At 42.5% G+C, this 25,054-nt stretch overlaps 1 protein-coding gene across 3 annotated transcripts in view; it reads left to right on the top strand.

Annotated features, from left to right (window-relative positions):
* Positions 1 to 25,054, top strand: part of GAB3 (GRB2 associated binding protein 3) — an 80,212-nt gene that overhangs the window by 13,540 nt on the left and 41,618 nt on the right. For 2 of the 3 annotated variants that reach the window (XM_032265179.1, XM_032265177.1), the window contains exons 2-4: positions 19,312 to 19,615; positions 22,098 to 22,317; positions 22,793 to 23,265. In XM_032265179.1, the coding sequence (XP_032121070.1) occupies positions 19,312 to 19,615; positions 22,098 to 22,317; positions 22,793 to 23,265 (997 nt within the window). The remainder of the gene's footprint in view (positions 1 to 19,311; positions 19,616 to 22,097; positions 22,318 to 22,792; positions 23,266 to 25,054) is intronic. The other variant, XM_032265178.1, reaches the window with a different exon arrangement.

The following is a 25,054-nucleotide window of genomic DNA, read 5'->3' as shown; positions in this document are numbered from 1 at the left end:
TCCAGATCACATAATAACAGGTTGGCCCCCACTTCAGTCAGGCTGCATGTGCTCAAAGCATGCTGGGAAGCCCTGGCTGGGGTGGCTCCAGATCTGCTGTCTCCATAGCTAAGGGCAGGCGTTAGAGTGGAAACAGCGATCAAAGTCAATTTCCTTCCCTTGCAGAGCAGCCCCTCTGTTTACTTGTCTGTCTCCCTCCCTGAGCGCCTTGCTCAGTGCTGTCTCCCCAGGGCCTTGCAATGCACTACATCAAAGTCGGGGTTCCTTCCCTTGTGGGTCATGCCCAGTGCCTGAAAACACAGTGTCTTCCTGCCAAGTAGAGCCTTATAAGAACATCCCACTGACCTGCAAAGTGTGTGGGCGAAAATCTTCCCACCCTCCCTCTCAGGACCTGCACTTCCCTCTGTTACAACATTAGCGTGCTGCACTGTGATTATTTGTTTGACTTACTCATATTTGTAGCCTTTCACTGTAGACTTTCTACCCAAGTAATTCAGCGTATTTTCCTTTCTTTGCGCATAAGAATGTCACCATGCTCTAGACCAAGATAAAGCTTTGGCTATTACTTACTAAAAGACAACAGCAGCAAAGTGACAGCTAGGCCCCCAAAGAGGGATGGCTGCTTTTTTGTACCCTCACATGCCTCCTTTTCTCTAGTTATTTCACCACTAAGTCATGACTTCCTGTTAGAGGCTTCCAGTTCTGGCAGTATTTGGTTCCTATTTCACAAGAAGCCAGTCTGTTACATTGCGGCTTTTAGTGCTAACAAGAAATCAGTGGTTTAGGGTCTTTGGCCACGAGAACAGTATAATTAGAAGTTAAACTGAGGTTTAAACAGTAATTTAACCCCACCCAAATTTTCACACCAAGTGAGAATTCTAACATCGCCTTGCCAAAGAAAAGGTACACTCTTCAAAGTGTTAGCCTCTAAAATGTTAGACTGATCAACATTATAAGTAAATATAAGATGAAAATTATTGTCAGATAATTACCTCCAGGACAGATAACTGACTCAGAAAGTCTTTAGATTTGAGATCTCTTGAGATTTAAAAAACATATAACTCTCATACTCTTAAAACTATTTAGGCACAGAAAAAGATGCAAACTTCTTTGGTTCATTGTATTATGTTAATATGACCCTGATACCAAATTAGGTAAGGAGATTACAGTACAAAAAAGAAAATTATAGATCAGTCTCACTTAATGTAGATATGAAAGACGAAATTTAGCTGTGTTGTATTTAAATATAAAGAAAATGAAATAATATAATTTCTAGAAGGGGCAATGTTACTGAATCTCAATCTGATCTTGGGATTGGGAAAACCTTTCTAAACATGATAGCAGAGGAAAAACTACAAAGAAAGAGACAGGATTTTTGCTACATGAAAATAAAACATATCTGTTTACTCATTTATTTATTCAATCAGTTCTCCAACAAATAATCTAGTGACTGTTTCCTATATGCTGAACACTATTTTAGGTACTTCAAAAACAGTATCAACTTATGAGGCAAATAACCAAAATGTTAAAGTTTTTCACATCATACGAGGCAAGCAAACAGTTCATATTCTTCACCTTTATGAGTAATCTTTATCAATTATTAGAAAAAGATCAGCATTGCAATTGGAAAATGGGCAAAATACATGAACAGCAGGTCACACAGATGGTTCACAGCAGTTCACAAAGGGACACGACACATAAAAAATAACAGCCAACCTCGTTGGACATCAGACCAGTACAAATTTAAATGAGATACTCTTTTGCTTTGGCTTATGTGATTGCCAGAGCTTAAAAACAGGTTTCTGAGAAAGATGGCAGAAAGTAACAAAGATTGCTGAGTATATGTTTGCATAACTCCCCTCCATGAAAGGCACCAAAAGAGATGAAAATAATCCAAAATCTAGAAGGAAGGGCCAGCCAACTCATGAAAATACCCTAGGTGAGTTATAGATTTCATCTCCCTTTGGGGACAGTACAGTTTTGACAAAGTAAGAAAATGATTTCTGAAGGATTCCAGTGAAAAATCCTGAACTGAGAGAAGAGAAAATTGGGGTTTGAGGGGAGAGGAGGCATGCAGTGTTCGCCTACGACAGGGAGAGAGAAAGTGGGGACCAGGGAGCATCTTGCGCCGAGGCTCAGTTCAGCATTGAATTGAAAATGAGACTAGTTAGTGTTATATCTGAGTATGCTTACTGACATGTTCTGGACCAGTGCTCACTGATTTTGTCAGCAAACATTTTCTGAACCCTGACTTGCACATGTGTTCTTAGGAGGAAAGAAAGGGCCTTTGGGTCAGCGGTGAAGAAACCAAGAGAATTTGTCTGGAACTATAAACAATAATGGGTTCTTCCTTCTAGCAGATGTGCTTTGAGCCAAGCAAGTAATGAAACCAAGTTGAAATTGAGAATGTTCTTTTCTTCTCCAGGTACCTGGGGATAAGCTGGCAGGCAGATGCCCTCTGGGGTCTTAGCTTCACCCACGCTGAGACAGGAGCTTAAGTAAACACTGGCGCCCTGTGGTCTCTGATGGGGCAGCTTCTATTGACTCAAGGTTGTGTGCTGGCCAGGGGCTCAAAAGTGGTTTTGGTAACTTCCTCCAGCCAGATGAGTACTCAAAACTGGTGAACCACCCAGAAAAAACTCATTTGGGTCTGTAGCTGACTGCTGGATTTCCCACCGACCCTGGGGTGCTAGGACTCCATCTAGAATGGCTCACTCCTTCCCCTGTCATCTCTTTTCTTCCCTACCACCCTTAGACTCACACATAACACTTGGGTGTTTCAAGCATTTCTACTTTTTAGGAATTTATATATGGTTAGAAAGACTTCCCAGCTGCCAGTATTGCATAAATGTCCACCTCTATTTTTTCAGTACTGTCAGTTTCTTTATTTCAATGTAAATGTTTAATCCAGGAAGATTTTATTTTTATTATATGTGGAATGAGATAGGGATTCATTAATTAATTCAGCAAGATTTACTGAGTCCCTGTTAGGCACCAGAGACTGTTGGGACATTTGAGAAAGACTTTCTTCAGTATTAAACATCAGATTGTATTATGTCCAGTAACACAAGATATAAGGTTTTCTGAATGCTTTCCAAATTCATGTATTTTAGGAAAAAGAATAGGAGAACCTCTTACTAGACTATGAGCTCATTTTTACAAAATGATGTTATATTTTCTTCTCTCCTAGACTTTTTCACCTGAATACACAGTCTTCAGGTGGAATAAGGTTCCTCTCTGACTCCTCACCCACTGCTCACTCTTCTGATGTGCTATAAGCTCTTTGACCTACATAGCTCTAGTCAGTGGATGAAAGCTTCTCGACATCACTTATAGACTGTGATTAGGAACCAGATCAAAGCGGATTTCAAGGCCACCTCGGCTGCATATTCGCTCTTAGGCAAGTTGCTCAACCACTCTGTGCCTCAGTTTCTGCATATACATAGAATGCCCTAAAAAGAATATTACCTCATATGGGGTCTGTGTGAGCATCAAATGATTTAATCTAAAGCATTTAGAATAATTCCTTGTATATACATGTTAGCTATTAATATTGCTATTGCATATTTGAGGCATCTGTGTTACTTCATATTTTTCTGTGACTCTGGTACTGATATCTTCTTCTTGTTAATGGACTCCTTTAGAGACAATCCCAGGAGCCAGCACACTTGTGCACTCAGCTTGTGCAGCGGAGAATGTCCCTAGAGGACACATTTGGGTGTGATGGTAACATTTTTTCATTATTTTTTTGTGGGAAAATAGACATAACATAATATTGACCATTTTAATCATGTGTAAGGGGACAGTTCAGTGGCATTAACTACTGTACCTTCATAATGTTGTGTAACCATCACCACTAATTATACCTAACACTTTGGAGTTATTCTTACGTTTTGCAAGTACTTCTGCTTAGAAGAGCCTCCCCTCAAGTACATTGGTCTCACACAACTGGTGAGCTCAGCTGCGCTCTCACTTCCTCTATATTGCACCTTCCTTGATCCTCCTACCACACCTGATTACCTCCTTCATGTTTCCATTGCACCTCAGACACTGAATGTATCACATAACTTACCAGAGTTTAAAATAACTTTATTCCTGAGTTAGGTTTGCTCCATATATGTTTCAACCCATTATTTTGCATCCTGATCCTGACCTAACATTGGTAACCCTCCCACGTATGTAAACACCTGCAAATTTGATTAGCTGATCTTAATGACCTCTAAGATTCTGCCACACAAGAAATAAGAAACTAGCCAGGATATTCAGTGGCACTTTGGTTGACAATACATGAGGTAGGTGAAGTCCATGTCATGTAGTGTGGCTGTGCTTGAACACCGCCCTCTTTGCATGCTTATCTTTGCTGAACATTTCTCCTCAGGATTCTTCCTTCCAAGGCCCACCATACTGTAGAGATACAGGACTTTTCTGCTTCTGTTGACAAGCTGTGGAAGCAGATCCTGTGAGCCAGGCCATCTTCAGGACAATCACAGGAAGTTATTCCATGCCTTGGACAAGTCCCAACTCTATCTGGCAGGGAGCAGAAGGTTACAGGCCATCAGGCTGAAAGGTCACCAGCAATCCCAGGGCTACTGGCGCTGAGCCAGGCCAGAGAGAAGTGTCTGACCTGCTCCTGGAAATTCCCAACCCCCTGCCCTTGGGCCCTATGGCTTTTGTGGCCCCCCTTGGCAAGGAGGTAGAAGGCAGGGGGAAAGGGCCCTCTTGAGTAAAGCTCAGCAAAAAAAAAATAAAATTAAAAAAAAACACGTTTCTGTTTCTTTAATGATGCTTACCTTTTGCAACACATAAACACCCCCCAAGCCTCATGAGTGCGTTCAAGGTGTAGCTACTAGGATTAGATGAGGGGCTCAGTTTAGAGGAGCAGGTCTTAGTAAGTTACCAAAAATCTCTAAGTTGTTACCAAATGCTTTATTTCATTTCATGTTCTGGGACCACATCCAAGATTCCTAGGGGCCTTGCAAGTGGCAGTCAGTAATTGAGTTGTTAGGTTTTGTAAACAGTAACTAGAATCTACTAAGTATATATCAATAGCAACACGAGAACAAGAAAAACATGGTAGGGGAAAGTTGTCCATAGTCAGAGGAACAGGGATGAGGAAGGGTGTGAAAGGAAATGAAAAGTCAGTCAATCCCACAAGAGCAAGTCTTCTTCCTCTTTCCTTTTTTCCCTCTCTGTCTTCTGGACTCCAAAGAACGTTTGTACATAAAGGGACAAAAATATCCAACTTTGAGAGTTCCATGTGATAGAACGGTGCTCAAAGTGCTCTAGCACGTGACTGTTTTCCTCCAGATACCCCACAGCAAACTGCAGAGTGTGGCAGTAGCAACCACCTTGAAAACTTGCCTGCTAAAGTCGTAGGCCCTCTCCTTACTGTGGCTCTGTTTTCTCTCTTCTTTAATTTCAAATAATTCAAAACAATGTTCTTGAATACGGAATGGGGAGCCATGGGTTCAGACTCACTGGGACTCAGTGAGCAAGCCACTTCATCGGTCATCAGTGAAAGCTCATTTGCCCTTGTTCCATGAGGCCTGTAACACAATAGTATTATCTGCTAATTGAAAACCAGAAGCCTGCGATTCAGTCTGAATCCTTTCCTCTCCCTGGTGGCCTACATGTATTTGGTTACCCGATCCTATTAATTCTTCTTGCAACTTGTCTTCCGTCATCTACAGCCACATCTCTGACTTCATCTTCCATCACTCCAAACCTCCTAGCAGTTACGAACTCATCCAGATGGCACTCATTAACAGCATTTGGACCAGTTATTGGTTCACTGCACCAAGCATCATAGGAGCAGGGCCTAGGTCATATTCATCGCTGTTTCTCTTGCACACATCATGGGGCTTGGTTCACAGTAGGCACCGCATAAATGTCTTTTCACAAGAGCATTGAGTCCATTTACATTTAAAGTAATTATGGATGCCTTTGGATTGAAGTCAATCATCTTATTGTGCTTTTTATTTGCCCTACCTTTTCTAGGTTTCTTTTTCCATACTTTTAAAATTTCTTTGGGATTGAGTATCTTTTTGTAAACTTACTATTTTGAAATCATTAGATTCACGTGAAGTTGTAAAGAAATGTCCAGGAGACCAGTGTACCTTTTCCCCCAATTCTCTCAGTGTCGCCATCTAGCACAATTCTAGTTCTGTCTCACAGCCAGCAAATGACATTGATACCTTCTAAGAGCAGCTGTAGGGTATCACCCTTTGCACGTAAATGTGTGTGCAAGTGTAGCTCTGTGTGATTTCGTCACCTGTATAGATTCATGCACCCACCACTGAAACCACTACTGAACTGTTCCATCACAAAGATCCCTTGTGTTGCCCCTTTATAGCCATACCCACTTCAGTCAGTCATTCTGTCCACAACAACGCATTGAGTATGTATTGTATGCCAAGACTGTTAAAGATGTTGGAGGTACTTTTAGAGACCAAGATGGGGCAATGTCCTTGCCTTCACAGAGCATACAGTCTAGGTCAGCATAGACTAAGGTCCCAGGGTAAGTTGGGCCCAGTTGCTGTTCACTGGATGTGGCTTTCCAGGGTTTCTGTGTTCTACCTGTAACTCCAGCTGCTCCAAAAGCTAGTTCCATTTCCAACTTCACACCAATTTACATTCAGCTTGAAAACCTTTTACAGTTGGTTCAGGTAGGTTCTTAGCAACATTTTTTTTTCTCCTTGTTGTCTTCTGATCTGAGGCATCTCTTATAACCTGATCAATAAGGCCACTGAAAAAGCAGCTCAGAAGGAGACCAAGACCTGTAAGCAGTCAAAGCAATCAAAATCTGAGCACCAAAATCCTGGCACACCAGATGCTCTTGGCCAGGACAGTATGAAGCATATCCACGGGTTGGGAGGGGGAGAGGCCCACACAGTTCCTTTTGGTGGCAGGTTCGGTCATAAAGTGCCATTGCTGAAATGATAGCAGTATTGAAGGATCAAAACATAGAGCTCTAAATGCAAATAGATATAGCTTCTGCTCCCTCAGTCTGACTTGGAAAGCCTGACTCTTAAGGCAGGTTGTTGACCCATCCTGTGCACATGTGAAGGAAATGATTTCATAGCTTTGGGATTTCACCACTGCAGAACGGGCAGGGTGCCAATTCTGCTGAAACAAAGGGACAGTAATCACTCTCACCAGAAAAGCAGTTTAAATCAGAGGTGTCTCTTTACAGCCTCAGAGACTTTCAGGATGTTTCTCAGTTCATTTCTCTGTCTTTTGACAATGGATACAATCCAGGCGGGCCACTTCAGTTTTATTGGAGTGAATTCTAGAGCCAAAGAAGTGAAACTTGCTATAACCCAGCCAGGTTTATTTTACTGTGCAAGTAGAATTGAGTGCAGGAGGAACGTGCCCAAACTTCTAAGCCTTGTTTGTTGTTCAGTTTAATCCTGGACAACATGCTGTAATATCTGGATACCATATTTGCTGGTTTTGAGTTAAAACTCTCGTACGACACCTTGCCTGACAGCCTAAATTCTAGCTTAGAGACCTTCTATCTGGTTCACATACATCTCCAGCTCCTAGCACATAAATATGTGATGAGTAAATTCTGCTGATATAAACCACAACACTAGTCATGTTTCTCAAGAGTAGTGTTTTAAACCTAGGTCTATGATATGAAATCATGTGTGTAATTCATTCATTGATTCAACAAGTATTTACTGAGCAACTATTCTGTGCCAGGCAGTACTAGGCCCAGAGATAAAACAGTGATCAAGACAGATGAGGTCTCTACTGTCCAGGAGCTCATATTCTAGTGGTGGGGGGCAGAGAATGACTGTGGTTGGCCAGTGTGGCCAGGGAGGCTGGCCACTTCAATATGGATGGTCTGAGAGGGTCTCTCTGAGAGGTGACAGTTAAGTTCAGGTCTCAGTGACAGGAAGCAGAGATCTGCATGACAGCCATGCAAAGATCACGTGAAAGAGTATTCCACAAAGAAGGAACAAGTAGGGGAAAGGCCCCAAGATGAAGAGAAAATTCTATATGTTCAGGAACAGCAAAAAGACCAGTGTGGAAGAGCAAGAGAGTGGCTGAGATGTGAAGTGGGAGAGATAGGCAAAGCCAGTTCATGTGGGACGTTCTAGGCTAGGTGAAAGAGTTTGGGTTTTGTTATTAATATATTGGGAAGCTTTTGGAGGGTGTTAACCAAGGGAATGACATGATCCGATTTGAAAATGTTAAGAATGAATTTATGGGGGGAGTTGAGAGTGCATGTGGGAAGACAAGAGGCTGTGGTGCATGGGGAGAAGTGGATTAATTTGGAATGTTTTGAAAGTAGAGTCCACAGAACTCACTAGTGGTTTGGATATGGAGAGTGGAAGCAAAGTTCACTCTCAGATTTTTGTATTTAGAAATGGAAGGATGGTGGTACCATTGGGAGGCATTGGGAGAGGAGTGGGTTAAGTGGGCATAAAATAAAAGCTGCATTTTGGCCACGTTAAGTTTGAAAGATCTCTTAGATATGTAAGTGGAGATGTCAGTTAAATGGTTGGCTATATAGGTCTGAAGTTCATAGGAAAGATCCAGATTGGAAACCTAATTTTGTAAACCATCATCAAATGATGGTAGTTAAGGGAAATGGGACTGGATGAGACCTATGAGGGAGAGAGTGAGTAGTTCAGTAGGGGAAGAGCAGAACAGCTTGTGCGTATGTGTGTGTGTGCATGCACAAACACACACGTGCATGTTTCTGACAAAAGAAGGTCCGTGTATTTTATCATGTTCTCTAAAAGGTTCACAGCCCATAAAAGGTTAGGAATTCACTGCTGAAATGATCCATCATCAGACTGTGGTTTAGAGATAGGTGAATTCCACTTCTGTTAATAATACATATATCCTGAGGTATAAGCAACTAGTTTAGAGATGTTTCATTGAACTGTTCTTCATCCCTCTATACCCAGAGGATCCAACCCAACTGTTATCCAGAATACTTTTCCCTTTCAAGTATCCAGTTACTTCTACCCTCTTGACCTCTCTTTTCACTTCTTTTCTTCCCATCTTTCATCACTTACTTTTATGCATCATAATCTACAGAGGTGCTTGCTAAAATGCACATTCCTGGTCCCCAAGTCAGGCCTGGTGAATTAGGATCTCCGAAGGTGAGGTCCAGGAATGTGCATTTTTAACACCTCTCTGGGTGATTCTGGTTATTCCTCTCTTCCCAGGCTTTTCTATCTGTGCTTCAGGTTTGCCACTCACTTCTTCAGTGTCTAAGATGTTATTGTGCCCAACTAGTGTGTTTTTTTGTTTCAGATATTGTATTTTTTATGTCCACATGTTCCATTTTGTTCTTGTCTGTAGCTTACATTTCTCTCGTTATGTTCATATTTTCCTTTAAATCTCAAATATTATAATAGCAGTTTTAAAGTCTGCTTATTCTATCATTTCTGTCATTTTTAGGTTTCTTTCTATTGACTGATTTTTCCTTTGGATATGAGTCATATTTTTATGCTTCTTTGCATACTTAGTAATTTATTGGATGTTTTCATTGAAAATATTATGTTGTTTAGTGTCTGCTTTTGTCTTTTATTAGAGTGTTGAACTTTGTTTTGGCCAGCAGCTCAGTAACTTGCTGATGAGCTTGATCATTCTTTTTACGCTTTCTTAGCGCAAGTCTAGAGCAGCCTGTACTCTAGGGCTAGTTTGGCCTTACTCCTTCTTTTAAGGTGTGGCCTTTCTTGAGTCTCTACTGAATATTCCATGTCTCTCCATTATGGGTGATCAGCACTCAAACATCTCCCAGCACTGTGTGAGCTCTGGCAGTTGTTTAGTTTGGGAGCCTTCAGTAGTTGTTTTAGGATTCATTCCATGGGGTTTCACTCTACACACATGCATGTTAGTATTCAGCCAGTCTCATGGGGAAACATATGTAGATTTCTAGAGCTCGTTCTCTACATAGCTGTATTTTCTGTGGTCTTTTATCCTGCAAATTCTAGCGACATCAACCACCCAGAACTCCGATCTCTGTTTTCTCAACTCTGCAAGATGGCCATGGTTGAGAAAGTGCTTACAGGATGAAAGCCAAGCTGATCGGGGACTCACCTCTTTTGCTTTCCTTTTTATAGAAGCCACAGCCTTGAACTGACTGCCATCTAATGTCTATTTCATAAATTCATTTGGTCTAGTTTTCTAGTTGGTTTTATGTGTAGGGGGTAAGTTCAGTGCCCAGTACACTGATGTGGCTGGAAGTGGAAGTCCTTCCAGGTGATTCAGATGCATAATAAAGGTTGCAGAGTACATTAGTTTCCTAGGGCTGCTGTAACAGAGTACCACAGACTGGGTGACTTAGACAAGAGAAGTGTGTTATAGTCTCACAGTTCTGTCAGCAGGTTTGGTTCCTTCTCAAGGCTGTGAGGGAAGTATGTGTTCCAGGCTTCTCTCCTTGACTTTTAGATGACCATCTTCTCCATGTGTCTTTTCACGATGTCTTCCTTCTATGTATCTCTGTGTTCCAACTTCCCCTTTTTATGAAGACACCAGTCATATTTGATTATGACCTCATTATAACTTGCTAAAGACTATTTCCATATAAGGTTATATTTGGAGATACTAGGGTCTTAGGACTTTAACATATGAGTTTGGGGGGGTGACACCTGCCATTGCACAGGACCCACTCCATTAAGAAACAAACTTGGAGATGTTTGTTAACCATGAAATCAGCAAGTTGGATTATTTTAAGATGAGAACAATGCATAGCTTTTGCTCTCAGAAGAATGGGATTAAACTGTTCTCTAACAATTCCATAAAAACTAACAAGACTGTGACCTAGACACACCTTCCTGGAGGAGATCAGTTTTAGTTTTCCTCAGATTCTAGAAATGAACACAAACATCTTTCCACAAGGTTACAGGATATTGCAGGATTTTGTTGTTAGAGATGATACTGGTCAGGTGGTAATGAGTCAGCTTGGTTGCTGTGGCAGGAAAGGCTGATGGGAAATGGATCTTTTGATGGTCAGAGCTGGAAAAGCTCTCAGAGCTCATCATTGTATCGTATGGGGATATGGGCACCAGAAAGGGAGAAGCCATTTCCCCAGGGCAACTGATGCCATAAGCCCTGGGGGCCAGTAATCACACTGACATTTTATTTTATTTTTATTTTTATTTATTTATATAGTGACATGAAGTCTCACTCTGTCACCCAGGCTGGAGTGCAGTGGCCCAGCCTCAGCTTACCGCAACCTCTGCCTCCTGGGTTCAAGCGATTCTGTGCCTCGGCCTCCTGAGTAGTTGGGATTACAGGCACGTAGCACCACACCTGGCTAATTTTTGTATTTTTAGTAGGGGGTTTCACCATTTTGACCAGGCTTGTCTTGAACTCCTGACTTCAAGTGATCCACCCACCCCTGCCTCCCAAAGTGCCACCACAGCCAACCCACATTGTCATTTTATAAGTTACTTTTACATTGATAATGTTTTGCCATTGTTTCTCATTGGTTCACTACAATTATACCATAAGGGCAAAAAAGCAGGGTTTACTATTTCCATTTACAGATGACAGGAGTGAGGTTTGCAGAAGTTGAGCTACTTAAGTACTGTGTGCTCAAAGTCACACAGAAAGTCAAAAGTAGAATCAGAATTCAAATTCAGACTTTCAATTCAGTGCCTCCCCCACCCCCATTTTAGTACTCCATTTCTCCAAGTTACTCTTACGGATACTTGTTTGCATAATGATTCTGCTTTCTAGATCCTCTTGACCCAGGGTCATCTTCACAGTCTATTCTGAACTCTCGACCTCACCTTTTTCCATCTTGGCTTGCTAAGCTGCTCATAACCTACCCAGCAGAGAAGGCCTGAGGAGAGAAAGTCAAGTCCAGTGCATCTACTTCAAGCCAGCAATCCTGCAATTTTATGTTTGCATAAAATGCAAACATCTCAGCAAGAAGAGAAGGGAGCCCTCAGGTCCTAACATCCTCATACCCTCTGTTCTGAAGTGTTCACCTTCGTCTTTTGTACTCTTTACTTCCTGACCCATCTCTGAATTTCTTAGGTTCAGACCCTTCCATTTATACTCTGACACCCCATCCTCACATCTGGTAGTTGATGCTGGACATTGAGCATAAACCTCTGCTTTCCTTCCTCATCCTGTGAGCTTACCAACTCCCTGACAAACATAGCACCCTTTCACCCTTTTTCTTTACATGCACAATGTCTGGCACATAGTAGACACTTGGTAAATATTGATTGAATGAATCCACAAATGTGCCCTGTCCAGAGGAATTGTTTTAAAATATTTTTATCATAAAAGAAAACACAAATATTGCAAGCCACATAATACACATGTAAGGCTTAATAATTTATTATTAGGTGAGTCCCCTTGTAATCACCAACTAATGGAAAAATAGAACTTTGCCACCCACAGCAGAAGTCCCTCCATGTGCCCTTCTCGATCATAACCTCCTTCTTCTCCCCATAAATAGCTAGTATCCTGACTTCTATAGAAATATCTTCTTTACATTTTTAATGTTTTTATCACTCAAAGGAGTATCTGCTAGGCACGCTTAAAAATTCTGATGTGTCTTTTAAGTATAATTTAATCTATAGATCTCTCCTCTGTCCTTTTATTTTTCTTTTCTTTTTAAAAATAAATTTTATTGTATATAATTTGGAGTTTACAACATGATCTTATAGGATACCTACGGATAGTAAATGGTTACCATAGTGAAGTAAATTAACATATAATCTCACATGTTTATTTTTTGTGTGTCAACAGCAGCAAAAATCCACTTATTTCACGGAAATCCCTAACACAATTGCATTAGCTGCAGTCCTCATGCTGTGTGTTGGATCTCTAGAATTGCTCCTCTTATGTATTTGCTACTTTGTATCCTTTGACCCACATCTTTTCATTTCCTCCCACCCAATCCCTCATAACCAGTTTTATTTCTTTATATTTATAAATATACCAGTGTATACTTGACTTTTTCCCCCCACATATAAGAGAGATAATTCAGTACTTGTCTTTCTGTATCTGGCCTGTTTCACTTACCATAATGTCCTCTACATCCATCTATATTTTTGCAAATGGCAGGATCTCCTTCCTTTTTAAAGATGAATAATATTTCATAGTGTGACGTGATGCACATACCACAATATCTTTATCTACTTATCTGTCAAGAGACACCTAGGATGTTTCCATATCTTGGCTATTGTAAATTAATGCTGCACTGATCATGGGAGTGCAGATATCTTTATGAGGTGGTGATTTCACTTCATTTGGGTCTATACTCAGAAGAGGGTCTTCTGGGTCATGTGGTAGTTCTAATTTCAACTTCCTTAGGAACCTCCACAGTGTTTTCCATAAGGGTTATATGAATCTACATTCCTACCAACAGTTTACTATGGTTTCCTTTTGTACACACCCTCATCAACACTTGTTATCTCTTGTCTTTTTGATAATAGCCATTCTAATCAATATGACGTGATATTTCATTGTGGTTTTCATTTGCATTTCCTTGGTAATTAGTGATGTTGAGCACCTTTTCATATACCTGTTGCTATACTTGAATGTGTCCTCCAAAGTTCATGTGTTGGAAACTTAATCCCTAATGCAACAGTGTTGGGAGGTGGGACCTTTAAGTTGTGATTAGGTCATGAGGGCAGTCCTCATGAGTGGGTTAATGAGAGTGTCAAAAGAGTGGGTTTGTTATCGAGAAAGTGGGTTTGTTCTAAAAGTGAGTTCAGCATTCTTTTGCTCTTGTGTGTACTCACTTGCCCTTCTGTCTTCTGCTATGGGGTGATACAGCAAGCAGACCCTCACCAGATGCTGAGCAGATGCTGGTGCCATGCCTTTGGACTTCCCAGTCTCCAGAACCATGAGCAAAATAAACTAATGATATTGTTTATAAATTATCCAATCTCAGATGTTTGGTTATGGCAAAAGAAAATGGACTGAGATATCTGCTAGACATTTTTTTAAATTATTTTTTTGAGATGGACTCTTGCTCTGTTGCCAGGCTGGAGTGCAGTGGCACAATCTTGGCTCACTGCAACTTCCATTTTCCGCTTTCAAGCAATTCTCCTGCCTCAGCCTCCCAAGTAGCTGGGACTATAGGCATGCACCACCACACCCAGCTATGTGTATTTTTAGTAGAGATGGGGTTTCACCATGTTGGCCAGGATGGTCTCGATCTCTTTACCTCGTGATCCGCCCACCTCGGCCTCCCAAAGTGCTGGATTACAGGTGTGAGCCAACGTGCCTAGTCATCTGCTAGACATTTTTATGTCTTCATTGGAGAAATGTCTGTTCAGATCCTTTGCCCATTTTTAATTGTATTTTTTATGCAATTGAGTTGTAAGAGTTCTTTATGAATTTTAAATATTAACCCCTTAAATATAGTTAGCAAATATTTTTTCCCAGTATATAGATCACCTTTTCATTTTATTGATGGCTTCCTTTCCTGTGCTTTTCTTTTTCTTATCATTTACCCATTGAAGAACCTGGGCTTTTGACCTGTAGAGTTTCCCACAGGCTGGCTTCTGCTGTTGCACCCTCGTATCAGGCTATCAAAGGCACAAAATGTCTGCTTGTTTCTCTTCCCGAGTGAGCAGCTGTTGGTGCTTAATAACTATACCTATTAATTCATTGGGCCTAGCAAAATGGGGATATTTTAATTCTATCATTTGTCTTTCTGTTACTAATCAGAATACATTCATAAGAGACATTCCCTTTATCTACTCAAGTGGGACAAGTCACATAGGAAAGGTGACTTTTACTTAACTAGTTTTCAAGGAAATGAAGTAGTTCCCTTATATCCTCTGAAGATGACAAATTCTTTTTCTAATATCACAATGAACTCATGGATTTAAATGTGTTTGATGGACTTCAAGCTACTGTAGTTATTATTCAATGATGAGGATTGAATACTGTAGGCAATTGTAACACAATGGTAGGTATTTGTGTATCTAAACATAGAAAAACTATAATAAAAATGTGGTATTAAATTTTATGGAATTCAGATGTCTTGGAGGATTGAAAAAAAACTTACAGGACCACCATTGTATATGTGATTAATTGTTACTCTAATGTCATTATGCAGCATATGAATTCTTTCATATATGGCTAGTGGTAGCCTCTTCAGGTTAGTTCCTGAGTCCTTTTAACATGACCTTCATCATTCCTTGTGGCATTGTTTCATTGTACAAAGCTTAACTTTGTTGCTGGCAAACTGACTGCTTTCAGGGGTTTGTCACATGTCTTCCACTTTCCAGAAGCATGTAAGCCTGGTGGTACAGAACTATATGTAGCCTCTGGTCTTACCTACTTAGCAAAGAGCTCCAAGAGCACCTCACTTCTGCTTTTGCATAATCACAACTCTTAGGTAGAGGTTTAAAAACTAAGGAAGGGCACACTGGCGATTTTGCACGATTTAGCATCAGAACTATGCTACACCCTATTCAAGTTACTGTGTGACCGTTCTTTTTCCTTTCTATCCTCATGCCTGCCTTCCAGCCCTGCTGAACTACTTACACAAAGTGTTGAGCTTTTCCACCTTAATGCCTTTGTACACGCTGCTTCCTCCTGCCCCACTTCAGCCTCAGCTTAGTCACCACTTCTTCCTGGAAGCCTCCCCAGACAACTGATCTGAAGGAGATGTGTCTTTTGTGTGTTTCCATAGCATCGTGGTTTTGCCTTATCATAGCACTTATCTCACTGACTGCAATTGTCTGCTTATCCATCCGCTCACTCCCTTGTTACCCATGAGACTGTGAGTGGCAGGGCCTGTGGCTTGCTCACTTCATCTTCCCCGGTGTCTGCACAGTGTCCAGCATATTAGTAGGCTATCAACAGGTAATTGTTGAATGAATGGATGAAGCCCAAACTTTTTCATGTCACTCTCCCCATTGCATTCCCACCACTCTTGGTTCATTCTGCTGCTAGACCGCTCACTACCCTGAGTTGAAAACTACCCATATCATACTTCCACCCATCTCCCTATCCCAGCTAGAGAGCGAGGTCTTTGAGGGACCAGCTCTAATCCCCTTTTCTATCTTCATTGTCAAGCATGATGCATAGTGCAGAGTTGGCACTCAGTAAATAAACTCTTGGTGTTACTTCTCTTCCAACATCGTTATTAATAGATAAGAAATCTATTGTCTTCATAACACTAAGAGCAGTTAATGTGAAACTTGTTTCTGTGCTCAGTTTGACTTCCTCTTTTAGAATCATTTTAGGGAAGTGCAACAAAGTTCCTCTTTACATTTCCCCCACCAAAGTGGCCTTTAGAAAGTTTGGAGGACCCCACGCCCCTCCCCATGAAAGCTTTCCTCAGCAGGCACACATGGCATTCTCTCATCCCCTGAGCCCCTTCCCTGGGCTCACCCCATCTCAGAGAACACTAGGTCTAGGCCTTATGTTCCTGTTTGCTCAGTTCTTGCTCCAAACCCCACAGCAAGACTCGAGAGCTCCTTCTCCTATGTGTAGTGACTCCACTCCCATCCAATGCCATGTTTTTGCAACAGGGATTTGTTGAATCAACTTTTCTCTCCCTCTTGGGTCACCCCCACGAGCATATAAACATGCTGTTATTTCTCCTGTCTTAAAACTATGGACTTAATCACACCACCTTTTTTGTCTCCTGAGTTTTGTCTCCTTGTTTGACTCATGGCCAGACCTCTTCTCAAAGCTTTCTACTGTCTGTAAAAGCAGGAGCAAGCCATGGTTCACCTGCCCCAACCTGACATAGAGTGATTGCTCTCCTGCTTGCTGCCCTTTGCCACAGTCCTGGAAAGGCTTTTTATTCTGTGGCATAATTGGAGGTCAGTGCTTATTTGGATTCTCTGCCATCTCAGATTCATGTTCTCTGAGCAGGGAGGGAGCTGAGAATACTCCAAATAGTGTCTTTTCCTTTTTTCCTGGCCTCTTGGTCAAAGCTGGTGGGCTGAAAAAGTATCAGGCATAAATGAAACTAGAGATACAAAAGACTTCCTGTCCCAGGGGTTGGTGTACCTCCTGGCAAAACCCCACACTTCCTGCTGTCACACAGGCTACCGCATGGGAGAGAAAACCACAGAACTATAAATCTCTCCCATGCAACATTTAGTGTCTCCAATGGAAGAGAGCCCTGCGATCAGCCTGTCATTCTTCTCTGTGCTCAATTCCCTACCTCAGAAAGTAAGGATACACTATCCATGCAGGCTGGCCCGCATGGCCCTTTGATGGACAAAAGGCACCTAAATATAAGAAGACAAGGAACTCAAACATTTCCTTCTCCCTGGCTCCAGGAGACGGCAAGAAAGTTTACAGATGCAGGGACTCCTTAGGGCTTTGGTCAATTGCAAATACCTATTTCCCCAGGCCAAAAATCTGCACCCCTTCGTTGTACTGAACCAAGATGGTACTGTCTACATCAAATATTCTAGATCAGTGGTGAATGGGGAGCCAAGGAGCCCTAGGTCATCCTCAGTAGTTCTCAGTGGCACAAAAAGCAACCTGTCATATCTTGGCACTGGTTTCTGTGGAATATCATTCGCTTTTCTTTTCTGAGCATGGTCTGAGCTTTACCTGCTCATTTGACCTCCAGACTTGGCTCTTTCCAAGATTCCTATTCCATTAATGAAAGTTCCTTTTAGTTTTTACAGTGTTTCAAAGCAGCAGCACTGATAGTTTTAGGCCAGAGAATCTTGCCATGCCCCACCCCCCACCCCATCTCTAGCCTTTGTAACAAGCAAAACTCATATATTTTCAGATGCTCCTGAGAGGAATTATACCATCCCTGGTTGAGAAATACTTAGGGGGTAAATGCTTAAGAGTCTCCCATGTTAAAAAAAAAATCCCTTGACCCCAGAGCTTTCCCCCTTTACAGTCAGATGTTTCTGAAGAGCTGGCTACACTTCCTCTTTCTACCTTTTTTTTTTTTTTTTTTTTTCAGAGTCTTGCTTTGTTGCCAGGCGCCAGGCTGGAGTGCAATGGCACAATCTTGGCTCACTGCAACCTCCGTCTCCTGGGTTCAAGCAGTTCTCCTGCCTCAGCCTCCCGAGTAGCCGGGATTATAGGCGTGTGCCACGACACCCAGCTAATTTTTGTATTTTTTTTAGTAGAGACGGGGTTTCACCATGTTGGCCAGGATGGTCTCAATCTCTTGACCTTGTCATCCGCCCACCTCGGCCTCTCAAAGTGCTGGAATTACAAGCGTGAGCCACCATACCCAGCCCTCTACCTTTTTTTTTTTTTTTTTGAGACGGAGTTTCACTCGTTACCCAGGCTGGAGTGCAATGGCGCGATCTCGGCTCACCGCAACCTCCGCCTCCTGGGTTCAGGCAATTCTCCTGCCTCAGTCTCCTGAGTCGCTGGGATTACAGGCACGCACCACCATGCCCAGCTAATTTTTTGTATTTTTAGTAGAGACGGGGTTTCACCATGTTGACCAGGATGGTCTCGATCTCTTGACCTCGTGATCCACCCGCGTCGGCCTCCCAAAGTGCTGGGATTACAGGCTTGAGCCACCGCCTTTTTTTTAAACTTCACATTCATTACCAATCCTTCCACCCCAACCTGAGTTCAAATGCATTCCTACAGCTGTTTAGCTATGTGACCTTGGGCACATTACTTAATCTCTCTGAATGTCAATTTTCTCAGACATAAGATAGAGATAGTAATAGTTACCCCTCTCATAGTATAGGTTTAGAGATTACATGGATTACACTAAAGCACTTAGACCAGGGTCTCTTACATAGGAAGTGTAACTAGCCAGGCTAGCTAATTCGCTGAGAATTCTATTAATGTTTTCATCATTATTGAGCGTTTTATGGAAGACATCTTCAGATACTTGCAATCCTCTCTCCTCCTCTCCAATGTATATGATTTTTCTTCTTGGCCAATTGTGTAGAACTCAAATAACAATGTTAGAAGCTACTAGGGCAGTGGTGAGCACTCACGACTTACACCTGATTTTAATGTATGCTGTTGGCTCTTAAACTGAGATACATAATAGTAAGAAAGCTTGCTTCTAGTTCTTTATCGCTAAGATTCTTTTAAAGCCTTAGCATATATTAAATTTGTACTACATTCCTCCGCTTCATCAATTGCAATGATTGTATAATTCTGGTTCTTCATACTGTGGATGTGAATCCCATTACTAGACTCCCCAATCCTGACCCGTCCTTAAAATCATCCAATAAAGCATACTTGAAGATGGGGACTAGTACTGTAATACAAAGCGTTTCATCATTAAAATGGCTGATTTGCTTTTGCTTCCTTCCTGCTGTCCTTGTCATGACATGGGTTCTTGGCAGAGCCAGAGAAGCAAGAGCAATTGGTCCAGTAACTCCGTATTGAATTGCCTTTCTGCAGGCCTGGCGCAAGCGCTGGTTTGTCCTCCGGCGAGGCCGCATGAGCGGCAACCCCGATGTCTTGGAGTACTACAGGAACAAGCACTCCAGCAAGCCCATCCGGGTGATAGACCTCAGCGAATGTGCAGTGTGGAAGCATGTGGGCCCCAACTTTGTTCGGAAGGAATTTCAGAATAATTTCGTGTTCATTGTCAAGACTACTTACCGTACATTCTACCTGGTGGCCAAAACTGAGCAAGAAATGCAGGTGTGGGTACACAGCATCAGTCAGGTCTGCAACCTTGGCCATCTGGAGGATGGTGCAGGTAAGAGTGGAGTTGGGGCTCCCGTGTGCTAAGGGGTATCCCAGGATAGCAGTTGGAGGGCTACTGCAGAAAACCAGTTCAAGATGCCACGCTTGCCTACGTGAGGGTGTTTTGGCAGGCTAATTTATATCAGAACTGTTCCAACCAAATACAGTACTGGAAATTGCCCTCTTTTATCTGGTCCAAATGTGGGAAGTCAGCGTCCATACACACACTGAGCATTGCAGGTTGCTTTAAGGGCTTTAAAACCCCTCGTGTCTTTGCTCTTATTCAGCCACGGTGAAAGTCAGATGTGGGTGAGGATGTCTTCCCATAATGCTGACACCCATGATCTTCTAGAAATATCAAATATTGCCATATTTCAAAAAATTGTTGAACTCCAGCATTTCTGGTGCCTATTGGGTTGTTCATCACTAAATAGTGGAAAGAGAGAACTTGGCTACTTATTGTAGGCAAGAAAAATTTCCTGATGCCTCGAAATGTCTCAAGTTCTCTGCAGAATAAATTAGTTGTAAGTTTGCTCTGGTCCATTTCTGAGCAGTGGGAGCAATTGACCCATGAAGAGTACCCCCGACTGTCTCTCTCTCTCTGCCACCTCCACCACCACACAACAATTCCTATGTAATTTTCCAAGTATATTGTAACCTAGGGTTACAATTCACTTCCCTTTATGGATTTTGTTGTTGGGCCCCTGACATTATTGAAACATGTCCTATTCCTCGTTTGAGATTTTGAATCTGGTTTCTTTTACCCTATTAGTCTAGTAGACAAAGCTTTGTCCCTAAATCCTGTGGTCTGTAGTTGCTTCAACATTTTAAGGGTTGCTGTATGGTTTTCACCATCTGCCAGTGAAATATCCACATTCTAACGCTAGGTGGCAATGGAGAGTCAGACTTGTAGCTCCCTCCAGGACAGGCACAGGAGAGTGTGCTTCCTGAGAACACATTCCTTTTCTTTTCGTGAACCAGGGAAGCATATTAAGTGAGGCTATCCAGTAACATTGCTGAGCATTGAGAGCACTCAAATAATAGGAAATGAAGTAATGACAAGTTCTTTATCCTTGGTACAACGGACAAAGCTTACTTGGAAAGTCGCAGTAAGTTGGTTCTGGCTAGAGTCTGACATTATGCAGAGCCTCCCTGACCTGGAGAAGTTGGCTCTTTACCAGCCTATTCCCTATTTTCAGCCCTAACTAGGTATATCATCATATAGTATGTTATATGTCTCCTCTGTTTCTTTCCTTATCCAGGAGTTATCCTAAAACATATGTAAATAATATGTTTCCCAATCACCCAAGAGCAACAGGAATTAGTAAGGCACCAGACCAAAACTGAAGACCCTTGACCTGGTGTGAAGCTGAGGGAAGCCACAAAAGTCTCCTATGACCCTTTCCATTCTCTTTAGCCCCTTCAGGTTTTAGAACCATGTAAGGGCAGAGTGTCTTCATCTGAGAATTACACCCGAAGGCCTTTCTTGTGGCTTTTCACAGAGTGTTTCGTTCTGTCTCCAGCAGCCAGGAGCTCTGCTGAAATGCTTTTCTATATTAATTCATCTCATCCCCACGCAGTTCTATGGCCTATGTGTGGGTATTATCTCCACTTTATAGAAAAGGAAACTTGGAGAAGACAGGCCATGTAGGAATGGCTGTGTAGTGGAGCCTGGATTTGAACACACGCAGTTCTCAGTCACCCTGACTCAGGAATACCTGGACTATTAACTTGGTTCAATGCGGAAATAAAAGTAGGCTTTTCATTGGCTGTTTCTGATCTGGAGTTCTCGTTGGTTCCTGATTCAGATTCATCTTAAGGGCCACATTCTCAGGTGATGGAGAGAATGTTATGTGTTATGCTCCTTGAGAAATATGGGCCTTTCCAGCCACCACAGAACCGTGTTTCTTTCCTTCCCTTTACTTATAACAGTGATTAATCTTCTCTGCTACAATCTAAACTTCAATAAGGGCAGGGTCTTTGTCTTGGCTGTACTGTCAGGGTTAGTGGCATTCTAGGCACATGGTAGATATAATAGGTATTCTATATAGACATAGACATATATAAACATGTATATATATACATACATATATGCACAAGTACATATGTAACTATATGCATGTACTTGTTATGCATAAATACGTGTGTGTATATATATATATATATATGTATGTATATATGTATGTTTGTTGAGTGAATAAACAATGTTGCAGAGCTGCTGCTGAGGGCCATAAAGAAGCTGTGTGTAGACTAACTACAGATTTTTAGGCCAAGAATGCTGCATTTTTTACTCTTAATTGATTCAACACTTTGCTCTTGAAACATTGGCCTTGTTTCCCAGACATTGTTTATAGCTGGGGAAATGGTCTCCTCCATCAGTACAAACACCAGCTGTGATTTGCATCTTCTGTTTGGCTTCTTTGATGCTGTTTGAGAAATTTTGAGTGCATGCTATAGCCATTCTTAAACATTAACCTGGGAAATGATTTCTCCAGCAGATTCCATGGAGAGCCTCTCTTACACGCCCTCCTCCCTGCAGCCATCCTCTGCCAGCTCCCTTCATACCGCCCATGCTGCCAGCTCCTCCTTGCCAAGAGATGACCCAAACATTAATGCTGTAGCCACTGAGGAAACCAGAAGTGAGTCAGAGCTTCTCTTCCTTCCTGATTATCTGGTTTTGTCCAACTGTGAGACTGGAAGACTGCACCATACCAGGTATGAGCTGGGCCTCTAGCAGAGTCACACTGCCTCCTCTTGCAGAGTCTGTAGCTGACATTTGTTCAGTTTACTTCACCAAATTAGTCCATTTAGCAGTAGCATTTTCTAGTGGGTGTGTCTGCTCTCACCTCTCTTCCTGCCAATGTCAAGGCAGGGACAGACTGCTGTGAACCACTGTGAAAGATGAAGCATGTAGTACACTAAACAGAATGAGTCATGCGTGTCCGCGTTGTGGTTTTCATTTCTAACCTTGCATTTTCATGTGTATCTGATGCTTAGAGGATGAAAAAATCAACAAACCATTTTTCTTTTGCCACACCAAGGGGTTGGTGTAACTGGGTGTTGTGAAGAGAATGTGGCTATGCAAGTAGCAAGCAGGGTGGTCCTGGGGGGATGGGAATGATCCCAGCATTGGTTTTGTGGTAGGTGGATGGCTGCATTTTAGTTCAACTTACATGCTTTTCTTCCCCAGTCTACCTACCAGATGTGACAGCTGGTCAAACTCAGACCGCTCATTGGAACAGGCTTCATTTGATGACGTTTTTGTTGACTGCCTGCCACCGCTCCCCTCCAGTCATTTGGTCCACCCATCATGCCATGGCAATGGAGCTCAGGAGGTACCTTCCTCAAGGCCTCAGGCTGCCCTGATCTGGAGTAGAGAAATCAATGGGCCACCCAGGGACCACTTGTCTTCTTCACCATTGCTGGGAAATTCCTTAAGTTCCACCATTCAGGTAGATAAAAATCAAGGTTCTTTACCCTGTGGAGAAAAAGAAGTAGACATCATGTCCAACACTCCACCTCCCCGCCCACCGAAGCCAAGCCATCTCTCTGAGCGGCGCCAAGAGGAGTGGAGTGCACACAGCGGCAGCAAGAAGCCAGAATGCACTCTAGTTCCAAGAAGAATCTCTCTCTCTGGTCTAGACAACATGAGAACCTGGAAAGGTAAGTGTTGAGTCCTAAGATTCAGGCATCAAGAAAACCCTGGCTCCTCCTCACTCTTTGTGTCCATGGATGGGGCTGGGTTAGAATTACCCTGATGTAGGCAGCCTGGTAAAAAGCCACATCAGTAGTGTGTACTTGTGTACATATGTGCTTGTCCCTAGCTCAAGCTGGCCTGAGCTTCTAATGGGGCTGGATCCTTAGTGGAAACATACAACCTGAAAGCAGCAGTCTTCTGTTCCTGGATCCCCCCCATCCCTCCTTTGAGCCTGGCCACCAGGAGAGACATTTAGATCCCCATAGATGCTGCAATAGGTTGGAACGCTGGTCCCTTGTGATGGGCTTGCCACCTCAGTCTGAGCTCCTAGTGTTTTTTGGAGTCACTCAAGGATCCAGTGGGTACAAAAGTTGATGACTTTTGTCTCAGCTCAGTCCCATTCCCTACTTTGCCTCTGTCTCACATACATAGAGAGCCCTGAGACTACAGACCATCAGCAATCCCATGAGCCTCATTCATCATCCCACTAAACTTGTTCTTTCCAAATTCTAACTGGCTTACAAAGGGCCCTCCACAGCCCTCTTTTGCCCTTTCTTTTCTTTTTTTAAATTTTACTTTAACTTCTGGGGTACATGTGCAGATCTTGCAGGATTGTTACATAGGCATACACATGCTATGGTGGTTTGCTGCCTCCATCCCCCCATCACCTACATCAGGCATTTCTCCTAATGATATCCCTCCCCAATCTCCCCACCTCCTGTTATCCCTCCCCTAACCCCCCACCCCCCAACAGACCCCAGTGTGTGATGTTCCCCTCCCTGTGTCCGTGTGTTCTCATTGTTCAACACCCACTTATGAGTGACAACATTCGGTGTTTGGTTTTCTGTTCCTGTGTCAGTTTGCTGAGAATGATGGTTTCCACATTCAACCATGTCCCTGCAAAGGACAGGAGCTCATCCTTTTTATGGCTGCATAATATTCCATGGTGTATAAGTGCCACATTGTCTTTGTCCAGTCTATCATCAATGGGCATTTTGGTTGGTTCCCAGTCTACAATTGTAAACAGTGCTGCAAGGAACATATGCGTACATGTGTCTTTATAATAGAACAATTTATAATCCTTTGGATATATACCCAGTAATGGGATTGCTGGGTCAAATGGAATTTCTATTTCTAGATCCTTTAGGAATCATCACACTGTCTTCCAAAATGGTTGAACTAAGTTACACTCCCACCGACTGTGTAAGAGTGTTTCTATTTCCTTTTACACTGTTGGTGGGAGTGTAAATTAGTTCAACCGTTGTGGATGACAGTGTGGCGATTCCTCCAGGACCTAGAAATAGAAATTCCATTTGACCCAGCAATCCTATTACTGGGTATATATCCAAAGGATTATAAATCATTCTCCTATAAGGACACATGCACACGAATGTTCGTTGCAGCACTGTTTACAATAGCAAAGACCTGGAACCAACCCAAATGCCCATTGATGATAGACTGGACAGGGAAAATGTGGCACATATACACCATGGAATACTATGCAGCCATCAAAAAACGATGAGTTCGTGTCCTTTGCAGGGACATGGATGAACCTGGAAACCATCATTCTCAGCAAACTGACACAGGAGCAGAAAATCAAACACCGCATGTTCTCACTCATAGGCGGGTATTGAACAATGGGAATACATGGACACAGGGAGGGGAGCACTACACACTGGGTTCTGTTGGAGGGAAATGGGGGAGGGACAGTGAGGGGTGGGGAGTTGGGGGGGAGGGCATAGGGAGAGATGCCAG

This window comes from Sapajus apella, unplaced genomic scaffold (genome assembly GCF_009761245.1).
Source record: "Sapajus apella isolate SASKATOON/1434 unplaced genomic scaffold, GSC_monkey_1.0 scaffold149, whole genome shotgun sequence".
Taxonomy (NCBI): domain Eukaryota; kingdom Metazoa; phylum Chordata; class Mammalia; order Primates; family Cebidae; genus Sapajus; species Sapajus apella.
This window is presented reverse-complemented; position numbering and strand designations above follow the sequence as displayed.